This window comes from Dasypus novemcinctus, chromosome 16 (genome assembly GCF_030445035.2).
Source record: "Dasypus novemcinctus isolate mDasNov1 chromosome 16, mDasNov1.1.hap2, whole genome shotgun sequence".
NCBI lineage: Eukaryota > Metazoa > Chordata > Mammalia > Cingulata > Dasypodidae > Dasypus > Dasypus novemcinctus.
Window position 1 is genome coordinate 42754797 of NC_080688.1, and position 15186 is coordinate 42769982.

A 15186-nucleotide genomic window follows, 5' to 3' on the forward strand; every position below is an offset into this window, starting at 1 on the left:
TCTTTGGGGAAATGTTGCATAATCCATTTAAAATATATTGAGATTCAAAGAAAGAATTCTAGCAAATTACAAATTAAAATGTAAGAGAATAAATGGTAAATATTTTGGCTAACTAATCGTAACCTGGAAAAATAATTTTCCAACACTTGGAAAATGGTGAATCTAAATTAAGAATCCAACTTGCAAAAGAGGTAACACCTTTCTCCCAATAATGAGATCTCTTTGATTTTCCTCCTTTACAACATTACTGTCTTTAATCAGCAGTGAATTTTTAATTTATTCATTCAACAAACACCTACTAAAAGCTTACTATATGACTGGATCTATGCTTGGAGTTTTATTTCAGGTGGAATTAACCTATATATAGTATCACAGATGATTTCATTAAATATCATAAACTACTATGATAAATTACTGCAGTAATATATAAAGCTTAGTAAAATATAGTTTATGTAAATTGTAATGGATTTAGAAATAAGTTTTGACAATATGTTGTACTCTTTAGAAAATAATTATACACAACCTATTTTCATATGGTTTACTATGTAAATTAAGTAAACCCAAGGAATCTGTGCAAATAAACCAAGGAAAAGAATGTAAAAACAGAAACTACTTGTAAACTTATCATATTTATGACTTAATATTGAATTATCTTTCAGAGTAGTTACTTAAGGAGCTTATATCAAGTTAATTTAAAAATAAGTCACAAGTAGGGACAATTAAGAAATCATTTTTCCTGTTTTTACTTTATTTTCCATAACAGTCATAAGCATGGTCTATTTCCAACCAATGGAAACGTGATCTTCACAGTTCTTGACTCCTTATATTTCTATGATATTCTAAAATATTTCCTTTACTAATACAGTTATGATTATAAATATAACCCAGTTTAACAGTAATTGAGTGTCTGCAATATACAGCTCTGTGTTGCTCTGAAGAAGGGAAGAGACTGGCAAACTAAGGCCTGCAGGCCAAATCAGGCCCACCACCTGTTTTTGTAAATAAAGTTTTATTGGAACAAAGTCAGGGCCATTTGCTTTCATATAACCAATGGTAGGTTTATGTGCTACACTGTCAGATTTGAAAAGTGGTGACAGATGGCATGATCAGCAAAGCCTGAAATATTTATTATCTAGCCCTTTACAAGAAAAAGTGTGCTGCCCTCTGCTCTATAGTACAGATATAAACAAATTTCCACATCATTTTTTTTGAGTATCATACAAAATTAGGAAAGAATTCAAAGAGAAAGGTTGTTATATATTCAGCTCCTTTTAGGCTGAGCCCGAAGTTTAGTGAATCCACCAGAGAGAGGGACGATAAATGTTATACATTTGTGTAGACAAATACTCTGCAAGCAATTTTTGCTGGACTAATAGTCCCATTGTTACATTCCCCTCAGACAAGAAAAATGTCAAGTGTTGCTCCAGGCCACTAAACAAATGCTCACCTGAATTGGAAAATCTTTTTCTTTTAGGAGCTAGAAGTTTTAGTTTATGGGTTTTTTTTGGGCCAGAATATTGTGACTTTCTATGTATCTATGAATATCAAAGCTCATTTAATTGAACATGACCACTGTTAAATAATTAAAATAGAAAAAAAATCCTGTATTACCTGTTTGTTGTTCTTCAATCCAGACCTGCAAGTACATGAAGAGGAGTAGCCCGGCTACTCCAAATATCAGCAAAGACAGGAACACTTGTTTGGGGTTCATGACCATTTCAGATGGCTGCAGTTCTCCTCATTTCGGAAGATCACATGATGTGCTTTCTCATACACTCTCAGAACTTTCTTGTTCTCTTAAGCACCCATTCCTCAAAGTAACCTAGGATATATTAACACAAACAAATAACTATATTGTACCTGTTTGATGACATTTCTTCCCCCAAATGGTATAAATATGCAGATTATCTATCATCCTAAAGATTTACATGAACCGTAACTCTCTGAAGACAAAATGACTGTAGAAGATGTCCTAGAATGGTACACTGCTATTGCACACTTGTGTCTTATCTATGTATTATCCTACAGTTAATTAATAACACTCTAACTTTTAATTGGGAGAAGTCTGACCAGATTTAAGCCTCCCTATATTATAAAGAATAAAGTAGGGTGTAGGCTACCTCAAGATGGTTGTGAGAAGAATCTGCTGCTGAAAAATCAGTTCTAAAAAACATGTTTACACAATGTAGGGAAAAATCACTCATTTCTTAAAAATATATAAAGTTCAAAAGTAGGTTTAATCAATCATTTTCCTCTCCTATAAATATAAGAGATTTCTCCAACTTAAAAGCTACATTAAACTCCTTCAAAGGGATAAAAGGACAACTATTGCAAGGTCAGACTACAAGGCCCCCTCCATAATAACAGGGAATCACAGAAATCTACCTCAGATTCTCAAACAAGATGACTTCATTGAAAGACATACTGCAATGACTGTTTTGGAACAGGCTCAGCTAGTGCAATTTTAACCTGTTTTTAAAGTTGTATCCATTTTTGAGACTCTGGTGAATATGGGAAACTTCTGCATAGAAAAATGTCAACACAAACAAAATTTTGCATAAAATGTCAGGACAGCCATGTGCCCCCGTTGGAAGCAGGGTTAGGAATCCCTGCTCCAGGGAACTGCTCTGTTGGGTGAGCTGAAATGGTAGCAGCTCTGCCAAGGAGGCCAAGGTCAGGACTTTGGACCTACTGCTGGCAGGGGACCATGCTCCATTCCTTGGTCACAGACTGCACCTCTCCCTGGGCCATCTGATTAAGGATTTCCTCTGTCTGAGGACATAACATACATTGTCGTATCGAAAAATTATCTTTTTAAAAAATATCCAAACATGCCTCAGAAATTTCAGGGAGAATAATGATTTAGCCTCTTTACGAGGTGTTTGGTAAGATGCCAGTTAAAAATGTTTAAAGCTGCTATGGGAAATTACCAGGCTGGTTAAAGATCAATATTTAGCTATTCTTCACAAAAAAAATTTTCACACAGACACCAGTTTCAAAGGTCACCTAAGAGGACAGAATTAGATGTGGATATGTTAACATAAAAAAAGGGATTTTCTGATTAGGAAAAAAAAAATCCCCCAAATGATTAAAAAAAATTTTTTTTGCAGACCAGAAAACAAAAACAGAGAGTCACAGTATAAATATTTTTTCTAATCTTTTAATTATTATCTGGAAGGGGCCAGAGTAAGAGCAGCAGTTTCCAAGAGCACCTGAGGAGCTTTCTAAAATTCACTGCTCTTTGTCCCTCAGGAACGAACAAGTGCTAACTTTGTCACTAGTGCTTTTGGGGAATTAAGAATTTTTTTTTTTACTTTAAAGTTTTTAAATAAGTCAAAGAACTGAGATTATTGCCATACTGATTATTTGATGGGTGATGTTCTGCCCTTATGTTAAATCAAAACTAAATTATTATGGGCCATCCAAACACAGAAAGAACAGTTCCCAAGGGAGAGTTGTCCTTCGAGGTGTTCCAAGGTTGAAACCCTCAAAGAAAGCTGTGAGGAGGAGCCAGCTTTCTCTTCTCTTGACGCTGCAGCTAAAACAATGAACAGACACAATTCCTGGGTGCAGAAGAAGGTTCAGAAAGGGGGAAGCCAGTTAAACAGTCTACACTGACGAAGAAATAGCTGTTTACAAGAAAAGACTTCTAAAATCTGTCCACATAATTAAAACTTATCTCAGAAGAGGGAGGATAGAAGAGAACTCATAAATCAGAACGGAGCTACAAACTGTGGGAATGGTGTGTGTGAGAGCCAAAAGAAGTACTCCTCGGGGGGCTGCAGAGGAAAATTATTACCTATGATGTTGGAAAAAGATTAAGAATTTGCCCTTCCTTTCTTCGGGAGATGTTGCTATACTCCGACACATCCTTCTGGGTGAGAAGGCAGTAGAAAACCCATAATTGTTATTATGGCAGATGTGAGTAGGATTGAGTGATTAAAGCCACAAGGCAGAAAGGCAATCTGGTGTAAAACGGAGAGATACGTTTGATTTTCTCTGATCTCAGTCCATTAACCCAAAGTTGGCATTAGGAAATAGCTCTCATTAAACAAAGGTGAGGCTGTAGAAGCAGCAGTACTGCTTTAAGCAAACCTGAAGGTCAGTTGTGATGGGAAAACATACCTATTTGGAGATCATATATCTACCTCCAAGCCTGCGGAAAAAGTGCAGACTACTGGAGATTGAAATTACTTGGAATAATGCTGTTTTATGTACAAGCATTATACAACTTTTCTATGGTCAAATGCTTCCTGCACTTTGTACACCCCCTTCCTCTCCCCACTCATAAACACGAGACCTTGTACCGAATAGGTACTCAACGACATGTTGCGTTGAACTGAATTAGGAGCCCCAGTTACAAAATACATGTAATTGAAGGATTTTCTAGTTATATTTTTAAATCCTTAGTCCTAACCTTCAAATGTAGAAACAGGGACTACTACAATATTGAATGATAACATTTACATTTCTTTGTTAAAAAACAGATTTTTATTTTCACGTGTATATTCTATGAACATACCCCTAACTTAATTATGAAAAGAAATATAAAATAATTACTTCACTCTCTTTTCCATCACTTAAACTTTTTTTCTTTTAAGTTACCAAAGCTACCAAAAGAAGCATTTGGGAACTTAAGTAGTATTGATAAATTCTTAGCTGGAAGAAATTTACATAAAAGAAAATTAGGCAGAAGCTTATGATTTTAGGAAGGGATTGGTGGGATTCTGGAAAGGTGGGTGTATACCAAATTATGCAGGCACTTTGGTGTAGAAGAAACAGAGGCAGGAGACCACCCATCCCCACCCTCAGCCTCAGCAGTCCTTACCCGTATCCTTCGCTTTCTCCCTCTCCTAGAACAGCTGCACCACTTGCAATCCCGGCCCCACCCCCCAGCAAATGGAGGCCATCAATGATACCCCCTCGATTCACTACTCACCCTTATAAACTTATCCTCTGTCCCTTTCACACCTCTTGGCTCCTGAATCTGCAGGACTACTCACCTGGGTTTTCACCTGTGCTCACACGGCATCTTCTCCCTGCTCTTGTGAACGCTGTGCCATCAAACCCCCTCCCTGTCTTGGGTTTGATCCTCAATCTCGTTGCCTGGTGACTCCTTCCTCTGGAACATCCCCCCCACCCCACCCCACCCCCAACAGCCCCATTAATTGCCCCATCGCCTCATTCTGACTGGCTTCAACCCTGACTGCCTAGGGTGCCTCATTTCCCATCCATTTCACAATTCTTGAGGACCCAGGAGGCATGGAGAAAATGTATATCAAGATGTGTAGGAACTGATAAGGGCAATTGTGCATACAGAATGCTACCAGCTCAAGAGGAATCATCTGATACTAGGCTCCCAGTGCAGTGTGCTTTTTGCATGGGCTTGCTTACTTCTGGGTCTGGGGACCTCTAAATGCTGAGTTTGCCATCTTCCCCAATAAACTTCCATGCTCCAGGTATACGGGATGGCTAAGGTTCCTTTAACAAGACGTTGTTTCTCACATCCCTGAGCTTTTGTTTGTGCTGTATATTCGGTCTGAGACCACTTGGGTGTCCCTTCTTGTCAGCCTATTAAACTACTCCTGCTTGAAGTTTCCACACAGTCACAGCTGTCTCTGGGGATTCTTTGACACCAGACAAAACTCAGAGCTTTTGTCATCCACCTCAGGTAGCCCAGTTAACTCCACAATAAACCATTAGCCTACAGAAGGCAAAGATGTTATAGTGTTTATTTTTATCCTCGTAGAGCAACATGGTGCCTGGTGCCTGGTAGGAATTCAATACAAGTTGAATGAATTAATGAATGAGTCAATCATGATATTTTGCCTAGCTCAATTCATGACTGCTCTACTTTCTTAATGGATTTTTCTCTTAATTATTATTCAATGTCTCTATTTCCACTATGGCTTTTTTTAACCTTGGTATTACTATGTCAATTTTATCTTTGTTATTAGTATGCTATGACAATTTCTTTTGTTATTATTTGCCTGTTTTCCCTAACCTCCCATTTCTTATAGTCAACATTTCTATGTAATTTTGTACCAGATAAGTTTTTTTTTTTTATAAAAAGCATTTCACTGGACTTTGTTTGGTTGTTTTGAAAATCATTCTGACCATGTCAGATGCATATTTAATATTTATTGTGACTTGGACTTACTTTTAGGATCTAATTTATGTTTCCTGGTTATCTTTTTAATGGCTTCTTTCTCCTTCTTCTATAGGAGAGATAAGTTTTCTAAAGGCATATAAATCTCCTTCACTCTGTTTCTTTGAATCTATACATTATTTCTAATTATGTCTTAATTTTTAAATTTTTAAGCAATACTTTATTAGCTATTAATTTTTCACAAGGACCTTAAGTCTTTTAATCACTTGTTGAACACTGTTTCCTCCTGACCAGGTGTGAAATATTTCTATTTAATTATACTTATTAAATCATTAATTAAATTAATTGGCATTTTATCAATTTCTGTGTTCACTGTTAACTTTTGAATGCACCTTCCTTCTGAATTCAACTTTATCATTGACCTACAGCTTTAAACATTTCTTCTACTTGAATCAGGGAGTTACAAATTATCTAAGATTTTGTATGTCTGGAAATATTTTATTTTTATACTCCTTCTTGAACGATGGTGCAGTTGAGCATAAATTGAGATTAAAAATTATTTTCTCCTAGTCTTCTGAAGATGTTTAATCCATTGTCTTCCACCATCCATTGTTACTTATTGAAAGTCAGCTGTGGATTTAATAAAGAACTACTCACATTTCATTATGACGTACCCAGGTATGCTTTATTTTTAAACATCATGCTTTGTATTTGGTCTACTTCTTTCTTGAGTACTCATATCTTTTTCCTTTTCTGGTAATTTCAAGTTATCTTTACAAACTAATTTCATCATTTTTTGACTTTTTTTCCCTTGAGACTATAATTAAATTTTGAATTCTTTCAATATACCTTATTTTTTCTTAACTGCCATATCATTTGTTTGAAAAATACTCTTTTCCTTTCTAAACCGAAATCTGGGTGAATTCTTCAGAACTATTTTCCAATTCACAAAGTTCTCTGTGTCTTTTTCTAGCCTTGTATTTGTCTTGTCTATTGCATTTCTTACAATGACTTTATTTTTTAAATTCCTATATTCTAATTGCTTTTTTCCATACCCACTTATTCTTATTTCATTTTTTGCCAGGAGTTCTACCTGTATGCCCTTTTAATGGAGATTATTCTTTATTTTATCCTTCCCTTCTCTTTCCCTATCTTCTCTCTCCTTTTGTGCTCATCCTTCCTTTTCAAGTAATTTTGCAGTTGCATTCAAATTATCCCAGGACCCCCATCCAGAATTAGGCTTTACATTGTTGGCTTGGCATTCTTGATATTGGTGCTGTTGCAGACCTGCTAAAGGTTCAGCCCGGAGCTTAGCTCGTTTTCCAGCAGTGAGTCTGGAAGTCTACGTGCTTCTTTAAGCCCCTACCTTCCTAAATGCCACAGCTCCAGATGAGCACTGCCCCAGTTTTCTTCCATCTTCTTTCTCATTGTGGACCAGGTTGCCTGTTTTAGTCCCTGCCCTTATTTTCAAGCAATGAGCCTGGCTTCCAGTTCTCACACAGGAGTAATCTGATATTGCAGCAGCTTCCATACTCAAAGCCCAGAAGGCCCACAATCCCAATCCAATTCACCACTTTGGTTTGTTGGCGTCTGTTCTTGATTTTGAACCTGGTTATTTTAATTTTATCTGCTGTTGGCTTGATTTCATCTGCCCTTGGCTTGTTTTTGGAGCAGTCTAGGACACCAAAATATAAACATATTCCCTTCCTGGACCAGAAATAGCAATATAAACTGGTCAGACCTAATTTTTCTTGCTGTAAAATTGGGACAATAAAATCTGTCCTGTGTATCTGATATGAAACAATATGTGATGATCTTTTGGAAACATATAAAAACTGCATGAAATTGTAATGCATTTTAGTAATCTGGTTTAAGGAATTTAACTTTTTATTTGATAGGCATTGTGGTCACAGAAATACGTTAAAAATATATAGTTTCTATCAACTATAATGAAGTTAAATTTTGATATGTAGTCTAATAATGTTTAGTCAATTATGAATCATGTTTTATTAAAAGGGGAATTAGCTAGGATAGTACCCCTCTTATTCAGTCCTTGTAAAATGTGTTAACATTCATTAAGCAGTAAATCTAGACTGCATTACTTTCAAGTACATGAGGAATATGACTTTTCTTTTACTATTTATTTCTTTATTTACTACCTACAAAGTTAAATTATCCTGTTTAAATCCATTTTATTATTGAGCAACATCTGAAATTCTATAAGCATGTCTTTATTTTTTTCACCCAATCCTCCAAAACACATTTTAAAACCTTTTTTGAGAAATAATTTTAGACTCAAATAGACATTGCAAAAATAATGCAATGAGTCACTGTGTTCTCTTCACCCAGTTTCATCCAATGATAACCTCTTACCTAACCATAGTACAATTATCTAGACCAGGAACTTAACAATGGTACATGGGGTAGGCGGACTAATAGCTCTGCAAAGAGGTCCATTTCACAAGCACTGTGACCTGGAATGTTTCCTTACATGGCAATGGGAAACGAAGGCTGCAGATGGAATTACAGTTGCCAATAGGTTGACCTTAAAACAGGAAGATGATCCTGGATTGTCCAGGAGGACCCATGAATCACAAGGGTTCTTAAAAGTAAAAGAGGGAGCAGGAGAGAAGGTCAGAGTGATGCCATGTCAGGATGTGACTCTCCTTTGTTAGCTCTGAAGATGAAAAAGGGAATGCAGATGGTCTCTGGAATCTGGAAAAGACAAGGAAACAAATTCTACCCAGAGTTTACAAAAAGTAATGCAGTTCTGCTGATGCCTTGATTTTAGCCACATTCAGACTTCTAACCCACAGGACTGTAATGTATGTGTTGTTCTAAGCCACTAAGTTTGTGATAATTTGATAGCAACAAAGAAAACTAATACAGTGCATTGTTATTACAAAGTAACATTTAATGTAAGACAGTTGTGAAGTTGCTATGAACGGGTGGAATAATGCTGATTTTACGAATATTTTTCATGCCGTTTCTCAAGTATAATGTTTCATGGTCTACTCCTGTAACAGCTCAATTGTTCAATGTGTTTTGTCATAAAGCACACAGAAACTTATTCTTTTAGTAGACACTAATTTATAGGTGCTTCATACATTTTATTGTTCTGATTTCCTGTCTTAACAGGTACCTTCTTTTAGTTATAAACTTAAATTTTAATTATAATTAAAAATTTAACAATACAAAGATTTGCCCTTCTATTCCTTTTAGAAGAAAAAGTTTTAAGTATTCTCATGTTCAATTTAGATTTTCTTCAAAACAACATTAGCCTATGTTTAAAGACTGCACAAGACTAAAACTAAAAGCTTTCACAAATATTTATTTTTAACAGGGAGAGGGTAGGGAGAAAGCACTCAAAGAGATTATTATTGAATATATTGTTCACCCCACTCTTCACTTTGACCTGTCCTCCACTGTCAGTCTTTCAAAGTGGTAGAAGATTTCAAAGTTTTAATATGTATGATACAAAAACACTGTTGCATTTTACAATTGTTTTAGAACAGTTCCAAGCATTTGTAGCATGTGTTTACATGCAGTCAAGAATCATCAGGATCCTCATTAACTAATCTATATTGAGAATCTTCAGGAACAAATTAAGCAACAGATATAGGGTACACGGAGATTCAAATTATATTTTATTAAAGGGACTTATGAAAAGAGTGGGAATCTTCAAAATAGTTTTTGGGATTTGGCCATAGTAAATATAAAAATGGCAATTTGGGTGGCCATGTCTAAGATGATTTGAGGGAGTTATCAGTGAGGAATTATGTTAGATGAGATAAGAGATAACTAAGGATTAGACAATGGCTTTAGCAAGTCAAATGAAATGAACATGATCTACTTATTGTAGTAATTAATACTAAAGTACCTAAAGTACCGAATCAAAGATGGCTTACTGTTCATAATAGGGATCGACTGTGTTGTAACGAATAGAAATGGGCAGCTTACAAATAGGGAATGGAATTAAAAGACACTCTCTTATGTGTTGCCCCCTCATATCCATTCTGCTTCTCTGGGTAGAAGCTATGCAGTTTAGGGGGATTGGCCCCACCTCCAGCTCCAGGGGTGGGCCCCAAATGGTGTAATCCTAACAGGGTAATCCTATGCTTCTTGTCGAAATAGTTGGTTCAGGATGGCCAGGTAACCAACTAGGCCTAAACTGAATGAAGCTCGGAAATTCTTTTGGATGGTCATGGGAAGTGAAGTTTTCTTTCCCATTGAATGTGAATAAGAAAGTGCATAGTTCCTGCTGTTACTGGAAGCCCTCTGCTGCTATAATGGAAGCCACTGTTGGATGAGCCAGAATAAGGAGGAAGCAGAGCATGAAAAACTGCAGAGATCGGGCTCTGCCTCATACCCACTCTACCTCACAAGTTTTTAATTAGGCGATCCAATAAATTTTTGCTCTATTGTGCTGCAATGGTAAGCATAGTGATAGAAATAAGGAATAAGCTATGTGTTGGGCATAGCAATTTTGGCAGGATCACCTGAAATAAATGACAACAATAAAACTAAACTAAACAGTTATGGCATTCTAGGTACTACTCTAAGCATTATATATACTGATTATTTAATTACCACAATAATGTTGTTTTTCTCCCCAAAGAGTCTGCACAACTGGTACATCTCACCACAAGGTCTGATGCACAGTTCAGGGACAGATGAAGCAAGAGATGCAGATGCAGACAGACCACAGAGGACCCTGGTGTCCCTACTAAGGCATGTAGATTTGATCTGAGGACAGTGGGGACTAATGAGAAGTTTGGGGAGACTGCAAAGATTAGATTTGCAGTTTGGGGAGATCACTGGGGCAGTGCGGAGACCTGACTGAAGTAAAGGGAGACCAGAGGCATTCAGGCACACAGGACAGTGTTGGTCAGGGAATCCCCAGAGAGGTGCCTGGGCTAGACTACGTTCTAATCTGAAAATCCTTACTAGTTTTGTGACACAGTTATGATATAATGTCTGTCTGCCTCAGTTTCCTCATATCTAAATTGGTTAATAAATGTATGCACCACATGAGAATGCTGTGAAATAAGCTAATGCATGAGAAATGTTTAGAAGAATGCCTGGCCCATGGAAGTTCTCTACAGTATTAAGATGTTAATATCTTTATATTTCAGATATCTGCACAAGGGCATGTGCTTTGTAGATAATCAACAAGCATTTGTTACAAGAATGGATATTTTTACTGTTAGGTTTATATTTTTCAATTCAAGCCAATTCAGTTCAATCAATAAATATCCATTAGGCCCTAATATGCCTAAGGCACTATGCTAGACACTTAGGCAAAGCAACAGTGAGTAGAGTTAATCGCTGATCTTCATTAGAGAATACTTGAACATATCTCTTTATTACTTGTGCAGATTGGTTGTAGTAGAGCCTTCTAGAACAAATCTGTTCCCTCTTTTACATGACAGACTTTCCAATTACTGAAAACAATTATCCTGTCTATGCATAATCTTTCTTACTCCAGGATAAACAATAAATATACACAATCCTTCAGCTATTCCTTACAGGAAATGGTTTAAGAGTATTCAATCAATTTAATCATCCTTCTTCAGATACATTTGAATTTGCTAATGCTTTTCTTCAAATGCTAGGTTCAGATTCAATAATCCAGGCATGATTGAATGGACAAGTAGTGTTATGAGAACCAACACTTTAAAAATGATGATGCTGGGAAGTGGATCTGGCCCAGTGGTTAGGGCGTCCGCCTACCACATGGGAGGTCCACGGTGCAAACCCCAGGCCTACTTGACCCGTGTGGACCTGGCCCATGCACAGTGCTGATGCATGCAAGGAGTGTCATGCCACGCAGGGCTGTCCCTGCGTAGGGGAGCCCCACGTGCAAGGAGTGCACCCCATAAAGAGAGCCGCCCCATGTGAAAGAAAAGTTCAGCCTGACCAGGAATGGCGCTTCACACACGGAGAGCTGACACAGCAAGATGATCCAACAAAACGAAACACAGATTCCTGTGCTGTGGACAAAAGAAGAACACGCAGCAAAACAGACACAGAGAACAGACAACTGGGGTGGGGGGGGGGGGGGAAGGGGAGAGAAATTAAAAAAAAACATATATATATATATATAAATGATGATGGCTGTAGAAATTTTGGTATCGCTTATGAATCCCAAAAAATAGATATTGGATTATATTTGTAAACTGGTCTGTGCCTCTGGGCATATTATATTGTATTGGATTCAGAGGTTTTACTTTTACTTGATTAAATAATGATTAAGGCTTTGACTGGGCGACATCAGTAGGATATTGAGTCCCCCTTGGTGAGCAAGAACTCACAGAGAAAACTACATGGCAGAGGAAAGACTTTGGAGTTTTAATATTGGAGGCCCGGGAAGTGAACACACAGAGAAGCTGGTATATGAGGAAGGAGAGAAGGCCATTAGATATGGTGGAGGACTGGGGAAGAGAGATGAGTGGTTAGCCTTGTGGAGAGAGGAGAGCAATTGAGACGGGAGAAAAACAAGCCCTGGGAGAGAGACAAGACTTATCCCAGCCTACAGCTGATATTGGAAGGTCCTGGGACCACAGAGCCTTAAGAGAAAGAGGAAGCCTGAACCCTACAGACATCTGCAGCCATCTTGCTCCAACATGTAGCAACAGACTTTGATGAGGGAAGTAACTTATGCTTTATGGCCTGGTAACTGTAATCTTTGACCACAAATAAAGACCCTTTATAAAAGTCAAGAGATTTCGGGTATTTTGCATCAGCACCCCTTTGGCTGACTAAAATAATGGCTAAACTTGAGTGCATCCACTGATAAACAGGAGAATAAAAGAGGTTATAGGTTAGAGTCTTGGAGCTTTCTCTCAGTCCAAATAACAGGGAAATATAAAGTCCTTCTAAGTAAAATCTGAAGATAAGGATTGGAGAGTAGGAACATGCAATAAAGAACTCATCTTTGAGAAACCTACATGTATTATCATATGGTAGGCATTAAATAAACATGTTTGTGTAATCAAGAAAAGTAAAGAAATGATTTAAGGAAGAGTAGGAATGACAGTGAACTATGAAACATGCTCCACCTGACCTCCAAAAAGTGCAAAAAGATGACCCAGTCAATGTGGAAAGTATCAAGAGAAGATTTAAAGGAACAATGGATTTTGTGGGGGAAAATTGAAAGATAAGAAACTGACTGTTCCAACCATTAATTTGAAGTGTCAGAAGAGAAGTAACTTATGAGCCTGACTATAGTGCATAGTAGGGAAAGACACCTGTTTTATATAAAAATGTTGAAGATATACTCTTTATATATAAAAAATAATAAGGTACTTCGGGTGCTAAGTAAATAAGCATTATATGCTCATTTATATTTTTGTTTTCTTTTTCAATGATATCAGCATGTGAGTTTATCATGTAGAATTAATAGAATTGCTTTCAGAGGGATATATTCCAAGAGATAATGCAATCTAGTGAGTTTGGCAGGGCATTATGACTAAATAATTGATACAATCCAAAAATAGGATAATATAACACCCACACCTTCAAAAAGAGAGATAATTTTATAAAAGCTTAATGGCAATATATAATCTACTCTCAAGGTATCTCAGAAAACAATGAACAGCAGCATTTAAGAAGCAATAGGCAACAGAATATTAGGAAGCCATCCATTTATTTCTTATGAGAAAGCAGTAGGATTGTGTGATGGTGAGGCTATTGTGTCAACTTGACCAGGTAATTGTGCCCAGTTGTTTGGTCAAGCAAGCACTGGGCTAACTGTAATACAAAGACATTTATGGACTTTAGCCATCAGTTAGTTTACTGCATATATGGCTGATTATGTCTACATCAACCAGGGAGATTGCCACCAGCAATGAGTGACAGTTTATCCAATCAGTTGAATGTCTTAAAAGAGGAAGTGATTTCAGCATTCAGTGAGAATTTCCCAGCACATCTCTGGACAGCCAAAATCTCCTGGAAACTCATCAAGGACCTTCATTGGACTTTGATGGAAGCCTCTGGTTTGCAGTCTGCCTTTGGAGCCTGGACTTGGGCATCCCCACAGTCATGTGAGAGCCTCTTATAAAATCTCCCACTATTTACAGATATCTCCTATTGATTCTGTTTCCCTAGAGAAGAATCCTGGCTAATACAGAATGTTAGCTACTGGGTAAAAAAGACTGAGTCAAACCAATTTGGGAATATTATTTTTACAGTAAAATAGTAATATCTCTTCTTAATTAAAGTCAAATAGTCAAGACTATTTCTCGTGTAACAAATACCTGCCATAAATAATTATTCAGCTAAAAAGTTTGGCATTGTTCTACATTAAACAGATTATCTGGATATATTTTTAAATAAACATTTTATAGGGAGACAGTAAATCATAGATAAATACTTTTGTTACTGATTATTATCTAAATAAAATGTGTTTTATATGACACCTATATATTATATGGTTCCTAAACTCCCCTTTCTTCTCATCACATTAACAATGAAATCTTTGTGGATACATTATATTTATAGAGTATCCTGCTTCCTTATGCTGGATAGTTTGGGTATTTATTTTTGTTCATGATTAGCATGGCAGTCAATACTTATTTGGAAGATTTATTTATTTTTCTTCATTATATATTATCTGAGCATCTCATATGTTGCTATTGTATAATGTCTTTTACTGAAAGGATAATACTGCTTTCCATAAAACAGTAAAACTCTATAGCTAACATAAAATCCTATAAAACCCCAGAAGTATGTGTATACTCTAAAATGAATATGATTTGTTGCTCATAGATAGTAAAGTTTGTGAGCCAAGCACTCGTTGATAGCTTCAAACAATCACATGCAGATATTTATTAAGTTCTATTATGTGCTTCCTCTCTTTCCTCTTCACTCACATTCTAGCCAATATGTGGTTAGCCTGAAACCATTTACTAGAGAAATGAGATGAACTAGAACAGCAAAGTATTAATCCATGAAACTTGGTTTAAAAATGAAAAATAAATCTGAAAAAAATCTACTGACAAAGTAGATACATGAAGTAAGCTCCTGAGGCATTTTTTAAAAACACAATGCAAAAATCATGCTCAGATTAAAATATC

The 15186-nt window shown here is 36.6% G+C and overlaps 1 protein-coding gene across 4 annotated transcripts in view; it reads right to left on the minus strand.

Moving 5' to 3' along the window:
* The window catches only part of LOC101429008 (aquaporin-4), a 340557-nt gene that overhangs the window by 302221 nt on the left and 23150 nt on the right, over window positions 1-15186 (minus strand). For all 4 annotated transcript variants that reach the window (XR_009180952.2, XM_058277568.1, XM_058277569.2 and 1 more), the window contains exon 2: window positions 1612-1822. Coding sequence is in view for 3 of the 4 variants with exons in the window: in XM_058277568.1 (XP_058133551.1) it covers window positions 1612-1717 (106 nt within the window). In the remaining variant the exon portion in view is untranslated. The remainder of the gene's footprint in view (window positions 1-1611; window positions 1823-15186) is intronic.